Here is a 20,000-nt window from a genome sequence, read left to right as displayed (position 1 = left end):
TTTTTTAACAGATAAAGGTAACTTATTCCATGAACGTACAGCTCTAGGAAAAAAAGAGTACTTGAATGTGTCAGTTCTAGCATAAATACTTTTAAACATTAGTTCAGTATTTCTTAAATTATAAGATTCGAGTTCATAAAATTGTAGATAACCAGACACATCAAGGTCATATTGACCGTGTAGACATTTAAATAGGAAAAGCAGATCCAAGTAAATTCTTCTTGAAGAAAGTGACATGAGGCCAGTTTTCAATAAACGATCAGAATATGATAACTTGCTTCCAACCATAAGTTTGGTAGCACGACGCTGTACACCTTCAATCATATTGCTTAAATAGGCCTGATGGAGAGACCAGACTTGTGAAGCATAGTCAAGATGAGGTCTAACAAGATGAATATAAAGCTTTTTGATTACATCAGTATTAGCGTGGGTTGCACAAGTTCTTCTAATTAGTCGTAGCACTCTATTAGCTTTATTTACTTTGTTTACAATGTGATCATGCCAGGAGAGCTTAGTCCTGTGAATCTTCCATTTATGAAACACCACATTCTCCTTTTCTTCTTTCATTTACTACTCTCTTGTAGTTTAGTGGCAGAGCATAGTTCATAGATCTTGTAACAGCACTTGCTACAAGTACTTTTTAAATACCAATGTGATTAACAGAAGTGTTCTTCATTTAATGGCAGATAAACCTCAACAATAGACGATTCCACTTTCCCAGGGGATTATAAACAGTTAATGGCTGAGGTTTTTGTGATAACTAGAATAATAAAGGTCGAGGAAGGGGTTATCACCCTTACTGAGACCTTGATTATTCTGGATATCACAAAAACCGAATCTCATAATTATTGTTTTATTATACATTGAATGAAAAAAAAAAAAAGGTCACCACAGTGAGTGGAACTGATAATTTATTTCTAAACATGTAAAAATATACAAATCAGCGGCACATAATTCGATTGACAAAAAATTCTAAGCATTGAGTAAAAGCTGGTTGCGAAAGTAAATTACAATAAGTCCAACTGAAGAAAATAAACGTGGAATTTATGTTTTTGCTCTTCACTGACGGCATGCAACACAAAGTGCACAAACTTGACATGATTACCCTTAGAAATCCTGCACCGCAGTCATACATGACATGATTACCCATGACATTGAGTGTCTTTGACATGCTTATTGTATAATCTGCAGCTAGATGGTGTCACAGGCGCGGACTTCGAAAATTCACTGTACGCTTTACGCCAATCATTCAGAAAAGAGATGGTGACTTCAATGTATAATAATTGTATGCTATCAGAGTTTGTTACAATACAACACATACTTAACTAAGCACTCCCTAGAGGGTGCAATGACAACTGTTAAGAATCCCGACTGGCAAACCAGGCAAACCAGTTGGCAATTACAAGTGCGGTCGAGAAGTTGAACCAGGGATTACCAGGAGCAAATTCAACCAGTGGTCAGAATGAGCCTTGAACCCGGGAACTCCGGATCTCAAGACAAGCATCCTAACCACAAAGCCGCACTGCCTCCTTAACATGAGAACGTTGCTGTAAAACTCTAATCCTGACAAAGATGTTTTGTAACGATAAGTGAACCAAAACCAAATGACAGACAAACCTCGCAGATGTCATCCAGTCTCTCCTTGTTCGCTTGGATTTCAGCCTCAAATGTCCTGTGTTTCTTGACTTTACCTTGAATGTTGCTCAGGTCTCTGTACGTTTCTTCCGAAGCAATCAACAGACGATCATTCAACCAGTCATACATCTGGAAGCGGAAAGAGAAATTTAAAGAATTTATTACTACGGTTTTTGTTAGAATTTTTGCTTGCAGGAGTGACCCACAGGTCACAGGGCAGGTTTTAAGCCGTACATTTGAATAACTTGTCGAAGTACCAAAAATGTTCAAGATTTTGTCTCAACAGGTTTTGTCCGAGATTGCAGATGTGTCAAACGTAAACAAAAATCTTTGCACTTAAAAGACTGTAACAAATATTCATTGTGATTTCCAATAGTCAAACAAAAATGGCTTCTCTTCTTTCTTGATTACTTTCTAAACTGACTTCTTGAGAACACAACACACCCACAATTATTAACAGATGTACATCAAAAGTACATGCAACCTACATCCTCTGCATCTTGGATAAACTGCTGCAATTCCAGTGAATCTCTGAGTCTTTGGAGAGCAGCTGCCATCTTTTTGTGGTTATCACCTCTCCTACAAGGTATTCAAAAAAGTATTGAGGTTTGTTCACTGTATTAAATTTTAACAGATAATTTGTTATTTCCTGTTGGCAACGTAATTCTGACGATTTCCTTGTTTACCTTTGATCAATGCTACGAGCTTTCTCAGTGATCTTGTCAGCTGCATAATGGTTTTCATCATTTAGGCGATCAGCAAACTGGGTCATCTGGTTGATCTTGTCATCATTAGCAATCATTCGCTTCTCAAATTCTTCATGTTTCTTGATGAGCTCCTTGACAGCTTCAACAGTTGCCTGTTTTGAACAAAACTCTTCATTAATGCAAGCTACTGGTGACAATGGTTGTACTACCATAACTACAACAATCACATGACCATACCTAGTGAATGAATTTTGGATTGACAAACTCAAAACAGAAGGTTGACAATCACATCACAAAGAATTCCATAAGAAACAGCAACTTAAGTAATAAAGAACTTACTCCATTCTCCTCCTTTGACAAGAACAGCTCTTGCTGGCCAAGAATGGCTTCACACTGTTTGGAGTCCCGGATGAATAACTAAATGACAAAATAAGGATTAAATTTCAATTGTTGCTAAAGTTAGAGCTATAGTTCAATAACTATAATAAAAAATAAATAACAATGAATAAATCATTGCCATTTCACTTTGTCCCTTTCACAAACAATAAACAAAATTTGTGTAAATTCCAATCAGCTGAACCTATTCAAACCGGCAGGAGAAGCACCAATTGGAAAATTGTGAGTTAGCTGCAGAGTTGAAGTAGGTACCACCTGTGCAATGGGTGACACTTGGCCCATGATCTCTTAGTTCAATGTCTAAACCAAACATATAGATAGCTGATTACCCAGGATCTCTTCTCATTTGAGATAAACCCTTTGACACCTAACCCAGCCTAAACTGGCCAGACTTTGGGGAACCCCAGGACTCAGTGGGTTAAATTGCCTAGCAATTCACTGCTTTTTCTCACAATTACAATTCATTCAATCGGTAGAAATCATTCAAAAATGACCCTTTTGGTTGCCCTTGACTGCGGTGGGCCACTAGTCTCTTATTTTATACTTCTATACCTGATGGTTAACAGCCTGGACTAGCATCCTCTTTCTGTTTTCCCACAAGATGTGTACATCATTCCAGCCTGTTTCCAAATTATCAAGCTGTTCTTTGAGGGACTGTTGTTGAAGATCTGATTCATCTTGAACCCACTTAGGACCACTTAACATCAGCTGTTTGAAGTCAGGCTCACGACTGTCAATCTCATCCTAAAATAAAATGGAAAAAGTTAATTGCACCACCTAGCAGTGAGGTGCCACACTGCAAGTTGTTTAAGACAACTGCTGGGAACAACTGGCATCTAAAGCTCTCTTTTACATGAATACAATGGCAACTGTATACAGGAGAAACTTGTTGGGCTTTGCAGGTCGTTCAGTCGTCATGTCAAACTATTATCTTATTTTGAATTATGTTTGGACAAAATCCTGTAACTGACAATTCAATCTAGCAATGCATGCACAGGGCAAATTACCTTGAGGTCCTCGTGTTCTTTCAACATTTTCTCAGCATCACCCAGTGAGACTGGCATTTCCTCTGAAGCAACTTCATTCTGTGTGTTGTTCAACCTGAAAAGCCAAGTTTTAGTCAGCTCATCATGAACTTATGGAAGAATTTTTCTTACATTTACCACTCAATTTATGTGGCTGATTGCTTTAATGGCTGCCCTGAGCTTCCATAGACAGGTGGGTAGGTACATGTAGATAAACTTAACCTTTTGCAGCAATAATAATAATAATAATTATTGAATTGCTTGAGCGCAGTTCCTTGGGGCATTCCTGTTTTATTATTTTAAGATAATCTTGCCAAGTCTCAGCGTTATGCAGAGCTTTAAAGCTTTAGTTTAATTACAGGAACAGATCAGCAGTTAACCAAAAACAATAATCACAACACTTTGGCCACAGCACACTTAACAGTTTGAAAGTTTGCAACACTATGAATATAGACCACTTAAATTACATTCTTTTGTATTTATATTAATTAGACCACTGCCCTCATTTTGAAACAAAATAAATTATTCTTTGGAAATTTGCTCATCATAGCAACTATAAAGGCTTATAAGCATTAAAACAAGAGAATAATCTTTTTGGCTGCGATGGTGAAAGAGGTCTATTAGTTGGTTGTTGAGTGGTGGTCTTAAAATACGATTGTGTAGAGTAGGCTTAGGGAGTTGACAATTCTACTACGAATCAGGGGAAAGATAAGATTAACCCAGAGGATCTTCTCTTTATCAAGAAAGGTGACAATTCACTAACTTACCACAATTGGAAGTTATCAAGATCAATAACGAAACGCTGCAATTCTCCTGATTCTGCCAAGGCTTCATCCCGTTGTTGCACCTGAGAAAGCAAACAAACACAGGAATTAAAAAGAAAGTCTGATGTTGCGAAGATTGGGAAAAACCTTTAATACATGTATACAGGCCAATAATCTAAATTGGCCACAAACCAGGATTCCAAAGGGGAGGTTTTAGCCAACTGAGCTGAGTAAACAAGAAATTGAGTTGGTAAGATACAGGATATCAAAAACCGCCCTGACTTGTCCTGATGAAGAATTTATGTTCAAAATGATAGCCTTTCATGGTGGAAAATTCATCTATACACCCTTCACAACTCTCTGACAGCAATGTGTTTTTATAATAAGTGGAAAGGAAGTTCTACTCACATTGTCTTTAAGGACAACCCATGTGTGGCTGACAACATCCATCTTATCCCGGATAATAGGCTCTTCAGGTTCCTATTGGGGAAATAAAGAAAAGAAAATCCAGGGATATGAAGTCGAAATGCAAAATGCTTCAAAATTAAGATAATGAGAGCTTGGTTCCAAGTCTAAAGTGAAAAGAAAAAACAGGAAGAATTAATTTAGTTATTTCTTTGAGTGAGTTTCAATCGAGTGTCGCAAAACCAAAACCAAAGTATCTACTTTGGTCGATCAAAAAAGACAGAGACAATCTGGTAAACCAATCAAAACTCAAAATAATTACACGTAGCCTACACAAAGCACAGGAAAATGTGCACGCACGAGCCACAATTGGTTTTGGTTTCACTTCTGATTGGTTGACAAAATGGCACGAGAACTTTGAACCAATCACTGGGTGAAGTAACGCAAAACCAATGCCATTCGCTAATTAATTTTCGACACTCAATTGAAAACCGCTCTAGTAGATTTAATTTGCATCACTCTTACCCCTTGATACTCAGAGCAAAGTTGATTGGCATCACTTTCCAACTTTGTAACCTGGAAGTACAATGACATTTAACCCATTGTCCCATGAGCGTGACACTAAATAGATTTTACTCTGTTTAACGCTAGATGATTTTACTTTTCAATGGGGGAATCCTACGGCGTTCGAGGTGTAAATGGGTCAATAAGATTCAAACATAAGTTAACGAAAAAACAATGGTCATTCAAACTACACTCAAAGTTGCAATATAAACTGAAGTCATAGATGAGAATCAACAGTCCCAGTAAAATGAAAAGATTGACATACGTTAAAATGTTTCTTCAGATTTCGAAAGCATGTTCACTTAACATCTAACTGGCAAAATTTTGAGCTTTTAGTTTTATCCAAAGGCTGTTTATTTTGAGTGTAAGTTTTGGATTTCACGGTCCACCATTACTCATGTTCAAAACTGACCGATTGGACCTCAGAGGGTTGGATCTTGGGAAAATTACATCATTTACTCACTACCTTAAAATTTCAGCGTGTAAATGCAATTTATTATATATGCAAAACACGGGTTTAAAAGTCTGAAAGCCTGAAACTCCTGTGCTGCATATTAATTCAGCCGCATACACACGCATTGCATTCTTAAACTGGTGAGCCTTTCATGTCATTTTCTCCTCGACCCAGCTCTATCAAGATTTTAAAGTTAGTAATGGTGGACTTAAATAAACAGGTGTCTGTTTAAAATCAGAACTTAAAACTTGGTCACTTAGTGTTCAGTTAACAGTTTTGAAATCCAAAGGAAAAAAAAAAGAATTGTTTTTTTGGTTGTAGTAGCACTTATTGGAACACTAAAAAAGTGACGAAGTAGCACACCTTATCTTCTAAAGGACCCAGGTCTCTCTGGATGCTGTTCAGTCGTCGCTGTAGGATCATTACTGTAGCAAGGTCCTTCATGTTTGTGACCTCTTCAACGCTAAGCAGAAGGCTTGATTTCTCCGTTATCCACAGCTGTAAAATGTTCAACAGAAAGTTGATAAATCTTCTATGATAAATATGATCAGAATCTAGCTTTAGTAAAATTGGTCAGGTGATTACCAAGATGTGTTCTGATTGGTCAAAAGGCCATTGGAGTTGGCACCAAGTTGGTGGTTTGTTTGATCTGTCTTTAATTACTTCAATTTAGGGAAAAAAGTGGCCAACTTCTCTGAGAGAAGTAGCTGTTGCTTTTCATCTGCTCTAGGTACTCACTGATCAGAACTACGGAACACCTAAAATAAATTTACTTGCTCTGTATTTGTTGATATCTGAGTGAAATACGAAAACAATATTAACTCAAAACCGAGAGATCACTGCAGTGTCAATGAAAGCACTATAGCAGTCACAAGGAAGCCCCAAAAAGGAAACTATCTCCTTGAAGAACTCCAGAAAAAGCAAAAAGTTCCATTTGTAAATATAACAGAAAAAAAGCAATGCAAGCCATGTTGTTTACCTTCGTCTCATGGATATCAGCATGAAAATGCTGCAGCCTAAGTGCTTTATCCAATTTGGCTTTCTTGACATCTGCAGCATTTCGAAGATTGGCCCATCTGAAGAGAGAGTGATCAACATTAGCACATCAAGTAATAATAAAATGAGGTGATGCTTATTTTGTTTTCATTAAAAATCCAAAAAAAGGTTCCATTAAACAAACTCAGTCCTTGTTGGCAAAGACTTGTCTTATATTGGTGACTCAAATTTATATTCTACAAAAATGCTGTTGCATTCCATGCATGAACTTGGCCAAACAAGGCATTAGTTAGGCATAGTATTTTGACCATCTTTCCAAAAATTTGAGGAGAAGATGGATGTTTAGCTGGCGAGGCACGCTGGCTCGCAGTTTGTCAAGATCCTTGTTAATACTTTGTATCTCTTGGTATCTTGGTATTAAACAAGTGACCCATTTTATCACTTGGTACTTGAGGACAACAATTTGCATTTTAATCAGTGTGTAAATTTCAAGGTCAGAGTTTTTTTTTCCGACCTCATTTAGCGAGAGATATATTCCTGTCATGTAGGAAGCACTCCATTGACTATTCATCTATCGGTTTGTTCGAATTTTAGAAAATTATTAAAGGTTATTCATAATGGCAAATAATAGTTTATAGCAATTGCTGGTGTTTGTTTGTCGGCCATAATTTGGGGACTGAACAGAGAATAGCAAACGGGCCGTCAAACTGCACAGCATACAAGCCGGCCATCCACTTAACTCAGGAATAAGGAAAGTATTATAGTGTCTAAGCTGGAAATTCATATGTCAATTGGAGACTTGTATCACATATCTTTTATCACTTCATTTTTGGGGAACTTTCAAACAAAGGTATGATACAAGCACAAGGCTGTCATGGAAAAGCATACTGTAACACTTTCGACCTAGTATCTTCAAATCAAATTCTTCGCCCTCTTTTGCCGTGCAAAATGGAACAAATTACTACCTGAAAATCCGAACAGGTTTCGATTTCTTGGATCTAATCCTGAGACAATTTTCTCTGCAAATTTAATTTTTGTGAAGCGGCTGTACAAAGTTGCAGAAGGACACCGCTGAATTCTATAATTGCCACTGTTAAAATGTTTTGTGGATGTTTCCTAATGTAGCGAAAAATAATGATGCTTTGGAGAAATGTATTATCAACATTTATAAACGTTTTCTGAATGTTTTGAAATGATTTTTCAATGGTGCTGAACGTTTTCTGTTTCCGTTGGGGAACATTACGATCTTTAAAAATGCATTGAGAATGTTCTTGAATGCATTTCAACGTTTCCAAATGCGTTGCTGTGAAAAACAGTTCAATGCAATTTTCTTAAGCCCGGTTTTCCAAAACAGGGTCACAAATACTCAAAAAACTCACTTTATGTTGAGCCCATCAATAGTGTCTTTAATTTCATCAGAGTTAATGTGGCCTTTGTCCACAAGTTGTCCACCAAGATCATTCACAACTCCAACACGTTTCTCGTTAGCATTCAATTCCTGGAAAAAATGTTGAAGAATCCATGTTAGTTACAAGTGAGCACTGAGTTTGTGGGAGGTATGGTGGCCTCATGGTTAGTGTGCTTGACTCCGGTCCGGAAGGCGACTGGTCCAAGTTCGGGCCCTGCTCAGGGACATTGTGTTGTGTTCTTGAGCAAGACACTTCACTCTCATGGTACCTCTCTCCACCCAGGTGTACAAATGGGTACTGGCAAATTTAATGCTGGGGTAACCCTGCGATGGACTAACCGCCCATCCAGGGGGTAGTAGAAATACTCCTAGTCACTTCATGCTACAGAAACTGGGACAAGCTCTGGGCTGATGGGCCACTTGGCTTATAAGCAGACCTTACCCTATCTTTAATACCCATAATGAGAAAAAGTGGACAGTATACATGTATGCAATCACAATTGCCTGAAGTCTCATGACCAGTTGATAGTATCATAGCAAAGATACCCTAGTCAATGTAGAAACAGCTTATAATGGCAAATAATGGTCATTAATAGCTCACAAACCTGTTGGAAACCCTCAAATCTCTGCTCAATGATCTGGCATTCTTCCAAATCCATGCTCTTTTCAACTGTCAAGGCTGCCTCAAGTCTATCCTCCTAAACAATAAAATATCACAACAGACATTTAGTAGATGACAGGTAGTTCAAATTACAAACTTGTCCCTGTTTGGTCTCATTTTACCGTAACAAAACCTTGTCGACTTTGAGTTTCTTTTAATGTTAACTGTTTCAATGTGCAAGTCTCCAAAAATTATGCTATGCACTAATTCTCGGGGCAGGAGATTATTGCCAAAAAAGCTGGCTGCTGGCAAAATCACCAATTACTTTTTGCCTCTGTCCACATGTACTTTTCACATACTAATGTTCTCACAAACCCTTCATGAAAAACCCAGCAGAGACTCAAACTACATCATCAACTTAACTGATTAGAGTGTAATTTGTTAAGTGCTAAGTATCGACAGACAGAGACAGAAGTTGCTGTACCAACCTTCTCATTAATCCAGCTGTCCACAATGTATGTATCCCTGTTGAGCCGATGGAGTGACAGAGAATCCTGAAGTTTGTGACGACGCTGGGCTGCTTGTTGCATCAAGTTGTCGTAACGGTTATCCACACTGCGAAAAACAATAATAATTATTTTTATGAACATTTAAGCAATAGAGGACTTTTTCCGTGTTTACATAGAATTTGAGACAGTTAGACTGTCTCGAATTCTTCCAGGCTATGTAAACACGGAAAAAAGACCTTCATTACTTTTATCAAATTTTTCCCAAAAACTAATTCAACAGATGAAGGAAAATACTTGTTTTTTACTTCTTGATTGAAACAGATTTTCTTGACTCACATTCATATTATTTTCCTACCAGCCAATCAAAACGCCAACTGACAACACAAAACCAATCAAAAGTAGTGTGATGTCACAGTCGTGTTACAAACTCTCAACTAAACACAGCTATTGACCAATGGGAGTGTGTGTGTGTACTATCCTAATTATTTTATAACATGCGAAAGTGAACTTCAACCAGAATGTTTGGGTTTAACTTACTTTCGACATCTGTCCACCACCTCCGGTGAGGTCTGGTCCTCTTCACCCAGTTCATCCACTTGGCTGTGTAGACCTTTGATAACTGATACATAGTTTTCAATGTCTTCTTCCACAATCTGAAAAAACGACACATCTTGAGTCACAACTAACAATAATAATTAGTAATAGCACTTTACTCCGTGTGATATACACCTAAAGCAACAGCTTCTTGCGAGACAACTGCACCGATGGCAGATTCACAGGTGTCCCCAGTAGAGAAAGATCAATAGGCTAGAACTCCACACTACAGTGTGCATTAAGAGGACAACAAAGAGGATTATTCCCGAGTAAAAAAGAACGCTTTTTTTTTCAACATTAAATCAACCCAGCTTGATGAAGATACGAGCAAGAAAGTTGGATTTTTAACTTTGTAAATTACAGTTCTTATTCTTCAAATAAGAGTAGCATCAAACCATGCCGGATTTACATCCTGATTGCAATGTGAACCTAAATCAAAGTTATTGGCATGTGGGTTCTTAACTGTTGAATACCAGTGATATGAGATGAGTGAACTATCTCAGACATAAGTATAGAAACCTTAAGTGTGGGTCCTCTTGAGCCCTTTTAGCCCTTACAGTGAAACAAGATTTTACTCTGTCTGACACCTGATGGTTTTACTTGTCAATAGTGGCCGCTTCAGGGACAAATGGCTTGAAATTATTGTTGGTCTACCTTGTGCTTTTTCAACAATGTATCTGTGCTGGCCTCATCATAGCCAAGGTCATCATTGGCAACAATTCTCTCCATCATGTCTAACCACGACATGATATCATTGTAGTCAGCAATGAATTGTTGCAACAAGTGATTCTCTTGGATCTTCCTCTTGCGATAACTAGCAACGTCGTGCAAATTGACCCACTTGGACTGAATGCTTGCCATACGTGACTGAATGGTGTCTGATGAGTAATGTCCAGAATCCAGCAGATCTTGGCCACTTTTCACAACTGTCTGGGTGTGAGTACCACGTTTGGCCATCTCACGCTCCACAGCCTAAGAAATAAATCAAAAGAGGTTTTATCCCCGCTAACTAAGACATGAATCAGAAATTGTTTTGGTTAAATTGGGGGGGGGGGGGGTGGGGGGGAGTGTGGTCAACTGTATGTCTAGTGTGCAGGCATTGTTCAAGTTTGATGGGCTAACAACCATGCTTAAGCATGGAATTTAACATTTTGTCTGTGTAAAAATGAAATGTAAGGAACAGGTTATGGTTGTATAAGTACAGCTCAGGTTGCATGGTTAAGCTTAGCATAGCACCCCAAAGTGTGAGAAAGCACAACTGCATTTGCAAGTTGACAATGAAAGGTGGACAATTTCCCTTTTAGATCGAATTAACAAAATTAGTTAAGAGTTCACACAAACCTCATGTTTGTTCAACAAAACCATGGCACTATTCAAATCATGTCCATAGTCTGTTGATTGTAAAGAATGAGTCTTTTCCGAAACCCACATCTCCTCTTCTTCAGCATCACGATAGAAGGTCTGCAACTTGTGTGACTCATCCAGCCTGGCACGTCTAGCTGCTGCAAGCTGAAGCAGCTCATTATACGCCCCTTCCAGTTCTGCTTGGTGGTCTCTGATTTGGTTTTCATCTGGTTTGTAACCTAGATGAAGATCAGGACGGTCAGCGTGTTAGTTGTGCCACGTCAATTTAGTTCAAGACATTCGACTTTCATTTTGTGGACTCTCAAAATCGCCACAGTGTGAGATGGGACAGTCAGTCACCCCACTATCTCTACTTCACCTACATCTGCAGAAAAGTGGGAACAACAGTCAAACAAGGATAGGAGCTTGGCAGGGTTCTTGCTAAGTTTTTGAACAGGAGGTAAAAAACAATAAATAGTAGGTAACTTTGTTACCTGTCCCTCTCTCTGAGGGTGTGGGGGCCATGTTGGCCCCTGGTGGGGGTGCAGGGGCAAAGCCCCCTGGAGCTCCTGGGAACTTTCAGTGATTCAAATTGTCTTTTGACATGTCTCGTGGCACTCTTTTTCACGAGCCAATAAAGTATTGTTATAGTCTAAGTCGTCATTTTTATTTATGAAATCAGTTATAGTAATGTACTCTTTTGATAAAATGTTGTAATCAATCTACTGTAGATAAATAATTTGCTAATGCCAATAACAAACTTAAATTACTCAGTTTAATTAGTTTTAATTTTCAAATCAAGTTACTATATTCCAACAGCATCCCAGTCTGAGAGTCTTATTCCTAAAGATTGTCAAAGAAAATGTATCTCATGCGACTGCTGATTTTCATTCACCACCGCTTTTCTTACGCTTTGGTCGAAAACCAACTTCCGACAGACCTTTCCGTCGTTTTCCACGCGTGGATGCCATGTTGTAAACCTTTAATAATGGATTATGGGGGGTTTCCCCCGGCTGCAGGAGGAATGGAAAGGAAATATGGTGGACATCGTTTTGAGAAATGAGTTGGCAAAAACAAGCTGGATTGCTTTAAGAAATGGTATATTTTTGAAGAAATAACATGTGCCAGATATCTTCACAGGATTGGTTGGAAGGGGAAAGGAATATTTTCCCATAAACGCAATGTGATTTCACCATTGAACAGACGAACATTCGTTGGATAATTTCGGTGAATATTTCAATGAAATAGCCGGTAAAACTTACTTCAACAGCCTGTAAAAATAACCGGTTACCAGCTCTTAACAAGAACCCTGGCTTGGCAAGTAAATTTGTAACTTTACCCACACCGACTGATTTTGAAACAGCTTCAGGGTGACTGATTTAAATCTTATTTTTATTTTTTGTTTCTTCAACATTAGCAAGAAAGTTCTCCATGCCATAACATAACATTTCTTACCATCTTCTTCATTATCCATGACCAAGAAAATATCAGCTTGTTCATTGACTGACTGAACTCTGTCAGCTTGTGCAGCAATGTCTGCTTCCACTAAACTGTGCTTCTGTAGCAAATCTTCCACACCAAGCAAGTGTTTACCATAATCTTCAGACAGGAGGCTCATCTAACGAAAAAATAAAAACAACAAAATCAGTCTGGGAAAACTACATTAATTTGAAACTTAAACCACATTGAAAATTTGTGAAAAAGTTTCCCATAACCTACTTATTACTCACTTTGATCTGTAGGTAAATGTCAAGAGTAATTAATTTAATGGCAAAACGCAAGTTGACAGAATCACCTAGATGCAACTGCAATTATAATTAGCTAGTTCTTTTTTCACTCTGCTGAGCAACTAAGCATGTCAGGAGATTATTACATATGCCCACTATTGGATTTCAGTGCGATGTTGACGGAACAGGACCTTGATAAGTTGTTTGCTTTGCATTGTGATTACTGATAATGTTGTGGTGGACCTGTAATTTCATCATTGGTTCTAGTACAAATAATAGAATAGTCAGTAAAATACTTGCACATTTACTGTAAACAATGGTGAGAAAAGGTTACCTTGATTTCATCCATCCAATCAATGATGTTGATCATCTCCTGGAAAATGCGCTGCAATTTCATGCTCTTCTCCAGTCGTGAACGACGAGACTTGAGCAATACCAAAAGCTGCTCCCACAACTGTAAAATGAGGTCTTTCCTACAAAGAACAAAAACAATTTCCCACATATTAAGCTGTTGACTAGTTTTTATTTAATAAGCAATGGTAACCAACACTTAGCAACAAGGGAGATCGTCAAGTGGTTAACTTCATGACCTAAATACAACAGGTACGGATTATAAGATTAAGTAATGGTTGAGACTAACCTGGACTGAATTCTGTCAGAATCATGATAATTCTCTTTTTCTAACTCGTCAGCAACTTGAACAATGGCCTTAATGCGTTCTTCATATGCCTAAGAAAAAGCCATGGACATTAATTTTGCCAAATTCTCACTGTATATCAGTCACTCATTTTCATTCTCTTAACTAGTACCATAGAGTTATTTGTTGGTTAATCACAAGAATTTGGTGTTCTACCAAGATCACACCTCTTGAGCTGATAATATCTTCATTCTCAGTACCAGTCTGACTGGCATTTCATTGAAATTCTGAAGGGAATTTACATAATGATCACACCTGAAAACATGGAGAGGGTTCAGGATAGTAGAGAGGAGAAGGTAGAAAGGATACAAGATATATAAATGCAAAACTCTATTAAGGACGGTTCCTACTAATTAAAGATATTTTTGCCCCGGTGTGTGATTATGCAGGAAATGTAGATCTTAACAAGTGCTATTGAAATCCAAGAAGAAAATTGGGGGTAGCCACGCATTTTTCAAAGATAATTCATGAATAATATTTGTAAAAACTTTAAAATACAAAGCAATGTATGGCGTTCTTTCTCAAATTGAAGCTTAATGATCTCTCAAAAATGCCTGGTTACCCCCAATTTTCTTTTTGGATACCAAGAGTACTTACGAAGATCTACTTTCTCAGGATAGTTTAAACCACGCAAAAATATCCTTGTGTTAGTAAGCATCACCGATAGAAAATCCAAGTATCTCGAGATGCGCAGAACGTATGCGCAATAACATTAGTAGGCACCGTCCTTAAGAACAAAAAGCTAGCAAAGCTGTCAGCCTATTTTGACTTGAATCTATTCCTTCTGAGGACTCAGAAGAAAATTAACCAATAAATCACAAAAAATTTGCTTGCATGATAATATAATGGTAGGTTCCATTGGTCATGCCATAGCAAAAGAAATATAAACAACACATGTATCCAATCTAAGTAGAAAGGGGATAAAATGCAAGAAGGCAGGAGACAACAGAAAATAAAAGAAAATTACAGAAGAGGTGAAATTTGTACAAATATTCATACCATGATATCAGTTTCAATGGCTTCATGTTTCTTTGTTGCTGCCTCCACTGCGGCAATATCATTTCCAAAGTTGTCTGTTGACACTAGACGCTGGTTCTCATTTAGCCACGTCTCTCGCATTGCAGCCTGAAGGTTTTAAACAATAATTTAAAGATAAGTTTTCTGAAGAAAAACACAAAAACCCTAATAGTTTTTATTCAAATTTCATATTAAATGAGAAATGTAATTTAACTATGTAAACATACCTTTCTATCAAACTTTGCAGCAAGCATCTCCAACCTTTCTTGCCTGACAAACAAACAAACAACGATTAACATCATCCAAGATTAATGTTCCAGTGCTTATTTCAAAATTAACCATCACATCTGATGTGAATGGATTAATTAGCTTATTTGGCTAAGTGTTTTGGATGATCAAACTGATGGACATGCAAGCAGAATTAGGCCCGGTTCAGACGCCGTACCTCACGAGCCGAATCGAATTCATTGAATTAAGTTCATGTGAAGTACGGTGTCTGAATCAATTTAGAATGACGGGTTTAATTCGTATCGGCTCAGCAATTTTTCTCACCTGGCTTAGCCGGGAATTACGGCTGTGGAGCGGCTTTGATTCAGACGCCGTACTTCACATGAGCCGAATCAAATGCAGAAATTATTACAACTTTGCAGTTTTCTTCAGTCATAGTATGCCTCTGTGAATTAATTTCGGCGCAATTAAGTTCGGCGTCTCAATCAATTCAGCCGGGATTAATTAATTTGGGTCGGTCTAAATTCGCATTCGATTCGGCTCATGTGAAGTACGGCGTCTGAACCGGGCCTTAGTTCCTTGCTTGAAACTTTTGATTTACAGTAACGTGATTTAATTTGTAAGTTCCTTGACGTAAATATGTAATTTTAGCAACATATATTGTTATTATCAAGTCAAAATACCTCATAAGTTCTTCTCTCAAAGCAAGTTCCCTTTCATGTTCAGCTCGTTCCAGTGCTTCCCAGGCCTGTAAGCAGGCAAAAGTCACAATTAAAGCAATATTAAAAAGGTTGGAAAAGTCTCTTTCTGTGTTGCGAACAAAGGTAAAGGTAACAGCCACTACAAAATTCAGAAAAAAATTGACAGATATTCAACAGAAACAATGAAATAAAAAGCATTCACCTTGAAATTAGAGGTTGTATTTTACAAGTAGGTCCCTCCCAATTCAACTTCAAGTTTATTGTTTACTGCTTAAAGCATTATTTTAAAAAGCTAATGGCAAGGATGCCCAAGGAAACCACTGGGCTTATAAGAGATAGAAAAAAAATAAAGCAGTTAGGGAAATAATGATTTGAGAGGACGGGAAAAGGAGACGATTCTTGCTGCATTTTCAATTTCAAAACTAAGAGAGTTAGGACCTTGGAAACAGACAGAATATTCTTTTATTAGTCCTGTAGCAGGACAAATTGAAAAAATTTGGATCTTTTAGTGTCATAAGAATGCACTTGGTGTGTCAATAAAAATATATCATTGAAACCCACATTTATAGAGATACATAAACAACCAAAACAACCGGAGGGACAAGAAGACTTTACAATACCACAAAATAGGCTTTATACAAAGAGTGGCGGCTTTCTTTGTGGGTTACACTAATTTAGACAAATGCTTCCCAATACAGACCTTGTTTATGTCACTCAATGACTTGCTTTCTGGTGGACTGTACTCTTCTGATGGTTTGCACGAAGCTTGCTTGTTAATATAAACAGCTGGACTTCGAGGTTGCCTTTTTCAACAAATCTGACAAAGAACAAATCAAAGTCACTGAAATTTCTCTTTTAAACTCACAAGTCAACAACTTACAGCAAAGAGGAGTTTGAGGTTTTGTTATGAAGCTCCTGCAGTAGAGGGGATCTGGGAAGTCTCAGAACTTCCTTTGTGACTTCTAGTCTCAATTCTGGAACTGAGCCAAAAAGATGAACAAACCACACAAACTCCTCAGGGAAAACTCCCCCCAACACACCTAACACCCAACATCAAACAGAACTTTGTAAAACAACAACTATTTTTACCTAGGAGGTTTTTCTTGAGTCCTGTACTGATTAAATTCCAACATCTGTTGCTGTACTCCAACAAGGGTATTGGCAAAAGTTCGGTCAGAGAGTTTCACAATGGTAATTTGAATCCATTCCAGAAGATCTGTTGCTAGCTTCTCGTAGTCCTCAATAAGCTCAGAATTCTCCTTGATTCGCTCAATTACCTTGGGAAAAAAATGAACAAACTTGTTTTGAGTATGTCCTAAATCAGAATGCAGAAGTACATTATGCATGTTGGGAACAAAAAAATTTAAGGGCTTTCAGGACAACAGTCATATAAAGCTAAAATTACCGTAAAAACCCGCAGATAAACCGCACCTTTTTTACATAAATCGTTGCCAGAAATCGGGGGGTGCGGCTTATCTGCGGGAACATTTGAAAAAGGTGTCATGAATTTCAATGTCAATTTCCGTTAACTGACACTTTCATGGAAAACTATGTAAATGATTATTACACAAACGGTCAATGTAAAAAGCAGACTGCAAACCAGGGGTAAAATGCAGACTAAGGTTAGGACGTAACTGTTGAAAAAGCCCAAACCCCTTAGAAATGCTAACCTTATACCTAATTGGGCCTAAAACAATATTTAGGCTTAACTGTTAGCATTTCTAATGGGTTTGGGCTTTTTCAACAGTTAAATTATAACCTCAGTCTGCATTTTACCCTCAGTCTGCAGTCTGCGTTTTACACTGACTGATTACACAAACCTCCAGGGGAGTACTGATCATTGCTTTTGTAAGTCTGCTATTCTTGAGTATTCACGTGATAGATGGCCCACTGTTTCTTCACCGTTTAGCACTTTGATAGCAAATTTGTCGAATAAATAGTCTTGTGACGTATCCAGTTTTAAATTTTTGCGTTCAATCTAATGCCTGGTTACTAAGCTTTGAATGTTCCGTTCACGTTCTTGTTGTAATGCAAAACTCTATGGAAAAACTGTGTTGAATGAAGAAATTCCTTTCAACAAATACCAGAAAAAGATCAATCATACCTCAAAGTTGGTAGAAACAATGTTCATTATGTGGGTAAGACTTTGAAGTATTTCCCGTTTCAATGTTAATAGCAAGTTTACATTCGATGAACAATGGATGATGAAGAAGACTTCTCAAGACTCTACTTTGGATTTCTTTTGGTTTCTTTCAAAAACCTTTTTTTTCCTTTTTTTGCAGCTTTTGCGGTAATTGTTCAGTAATAATTTGACTTTCAATTAACCATTTGCAAAAAACACTTATATAAACAAGATATAGATAAAGATATAAATATCCCATCTGTAAACCAGCACTCAAAATACCTTGCCAATCCTACTTCCGCTGACTTCAACTGTCTTCATCTTCGCAAAGTAATGATAATAAGCTGCCACATAAGTGATGACCGATTTCTCATCAGGAAAGTCCACATTGACATCTGCAATTAAATGAAGAAACAGGATTTCAGTTACCTCTAAATTTCTTACACTACACTATACAGAGAGAATACTAATCCACTGATCATTTCTTGAGTCCACTCTATGTTTATCTTTTTTTGGCCAAGTGTGTTTTATCAGGCTTGTCAATAAAAATTGAAAGTAGAAGGCTAATAATTAAAAGTAGGCAGCTATGAAAGTGAGCTTGGGCTCACTTAAAACATTCTACACCACGTCGTGTTCGTCAGATTAGCCACAAGACTGAGAACTATTCAGTTAAATGTTCAGGCGTTCCACACCAATCACACAAATGATCAAGTGCGAGTAGTTATGGTTTAATCTCTGTAAAAATATGCCATCAATTCAACTCAAAACGAGGAGAAGACTGTTTTAAAAGTTCCTCAATGATAATTTAAGTGTAAGATTTTTCATCTTAAATTGGTGGTATAATGAGAGGAAAGTAGCTGGCTTAAAATGGCTTACAAGCCAGCGATTGTGGCCACATATCGGCCCTAGTAGACCACTTTCCGTATATTAAAAATTCAGCTTGGCAGTAAGGCTAGAGAACACAAACAAAGGAAACTGAATGAACATGTTTATTCATTTCTTTAGGTTGTGTCCACTTAGCCTCACAATCGAGCTGAATTTTAATATATTTTTTTTATAATTTGAAAGTTTTTATTGTCAAATATAACATTTAAATAAAGAAAAAAAAATCGAAGTGGTCTATTGACTGCACTGGTTCTATTTAACATTGTCTTGCGTCTAGGTTTTGACTCACTAACCATACTTGGTATCATTATGAGCGACGCAGTAAAATGCTTAAAAAACTCAGCGAGTTAACTACTTTGTACTCGCAAATTGTTATAGCAAAAGCATGTGAACATTTCTAACAGCAAACACCAATTCTGAAAAATTTTCCACTCCGGCACCTAACTTTATGTGCCTGGGGGCTCAAGTGTGTGCTAACAAATGCAAAGTAAATGCAAGAGGACAGTATCAAAATAAACAGCAGACATAATATAACAAGAAACTTTGTGTTTTTAGGTATTATTGCCAGATAAATACTTTGTAACAAAGAAATAAAAGTGCTAAAAGTTGGTATATGTCAGTGCAATAAGCATTTGACAACGCAATACTGTGGCAAGGGCCATTTTACTATAGGCTGTAATAATCAAAGGTGTATGAGATACGTTTGCTTGTCGCAAGTAGTCCACAGCAACTACCACTTGAACTTAAGTGAATTCATTTATTACTTTGTATTTTGGGTTTGGATTAGAGGAACAGCACTAAGATCAAGTTAAGTCCATCCAAGGGAAATTGCTCTACATTAACGCAAAGATCCGCATATTTTACCCTTCTGCATCAAGCAGCTGGGGGATTGCAAGTTGTGTTTCATCGGGCTACTTTCAAAAAGCAAGTATTTAAGTTCCTTTCAGGTTCACTCTTGGTGAGATTTTTCATACTCAAGTCAGGTCGATGGCCGTGAGAGAAAGAAAGATTGAAAGAAGGATTGTGATTGAGCATCAATTATTTAGTCGTAGAAACACCATGTCTAAGCCAGGTTACCAAAAGCTTCACCCTTGTTTGATTACCAGCCATTTTTGGGGAACTGTGGCGCCAGACGCTCCGGCCCCGAAGACAGCAACTGGCCATCGTGATGTGAACTCATTGTTGATGTGCTGTCTGGAGGAAATGTTCAAGATTGTGGTT

At 37.6% G+C, this 20,000-nt stretch overlaps 1 protein-coding gene across 2 annotated transcripts in view; it reads right to left on the bottom strand.

Annotated features, from left to right (window-relative positions):
* LOC137985035 (spectrin beta chain, non-erythrocytic 1-like) overlaps nt 1-20,000 on the bottom strand; it is a 61,751-nt gene that overhangs the window by 15,883 nt on the left and 25,868 nt on the right. Inside the window, exons 1-26 of one of the 2 annotated variants that reach the window (XM_068832467.1) lie at nt 18,177-18,291; nt 16,862-17,049; nt 16,473-16,589; nt 15,755-15,819; nt 15,071-15,113; nt 14,826-14,951; nt 13,770-13,858; nt 13,464-13,602; nt 12,858-13,020; nt 11,400-11,641; nt 10,713-11,030; nt 10,002-10,117; nt 9,444-9,570; nt 8,960-9,052; nt 8,326-8,444; nt 6,930-7,026; nt 6,314-6,448; nt 5,458-5,508; nt 4,936-5,007; nt 4,531-4,610; nt 3,746-3,839; nt 3,291-3,482; nt 2,682-2,759; nt 2,322-2,494; nt 2,124-2,214; nt 1,618-1,764 (exon numbers count right to left, since the gene is read on the bottom strand). In XM_068832467.1, the coding sequence (XP_068688568.1) occupies nt 1,618-1,764; nt 2,124-2,214; nt 2,322-2,494; nt 2,682-2,759; nt 3,291-3,482; nt 3,746-3,839; nt 4,531-4,610; nt 4,936-5,007; nt 5,458-5,508; nt 6,314-6,448; nt 6,930-7,026; nt 8,326-8,444; nt 8,960-9,052; nt 9,444-9,570; nt 10,002-10,117; nt 10,713-11,030; nt 11,400-11,641; nt 12,858-13,020; nt 13,464-13,602; nt 13,770-13,858; nt 14,826-14,951; nt 15,071-15,113; nt 15,755-15,759 (2,790 nt within the window). In that variant the 5' untranslated portion in view covers nt 15,760-15,819; nt 16,473-16,589; nt 16,862-17,049; nt 18,177-18,291. Of the gene's footprint in view, nt 1-1,617; nt 1,765-2,123; nt 2,215-2,321; nt 2,495-2,681; nt 2,760-3,290; nt 3,483-3,745; nt 3,840-4,530; nt 4,611-4,935; nt 5,008-5,457; nt 5,509-6,313; nt 6,449-6,929; nt 7,027-8,325; nt 8,445-8,959; nt 9,053-9,443; nt 9,571-10,001; nt 10,118-10,712; nt 11,031-11,399; nt 11,642-12,857; nt 13,021-13,463; nt 13,603-13,769; nt 13,859-14,825; nt 14,952-15,070; nt 15,114-15,754; nt 15,820-16,472; nt 16,590-16,861; nt 17,050-18,176; nt 18,292-20,000 lie in introns of those variants that run through there. The other variant, XM_068832469.1, reaches the window with a different exon arrangement.

The sequence above is a fragment of the Montipora foliosa genome, chromosome 14, assembly GCF_036669935.1.
Source record: "Montipora foliosa isolate CH-2021 chromosome 14, ASM3666993v2, whole genome shotgun sequence".
In the NCBI taxonomy this organism is placed as follows: domain Eukaryota; kingdom Metazoa; phylum Cnidaria; class Anthozoa; order Scleractinia; family Acroporidae; genus Montipora; species Montipora foliosa.
This window is presented reverse-complemented; position numbering and strand designations above follow the sequence as displayed.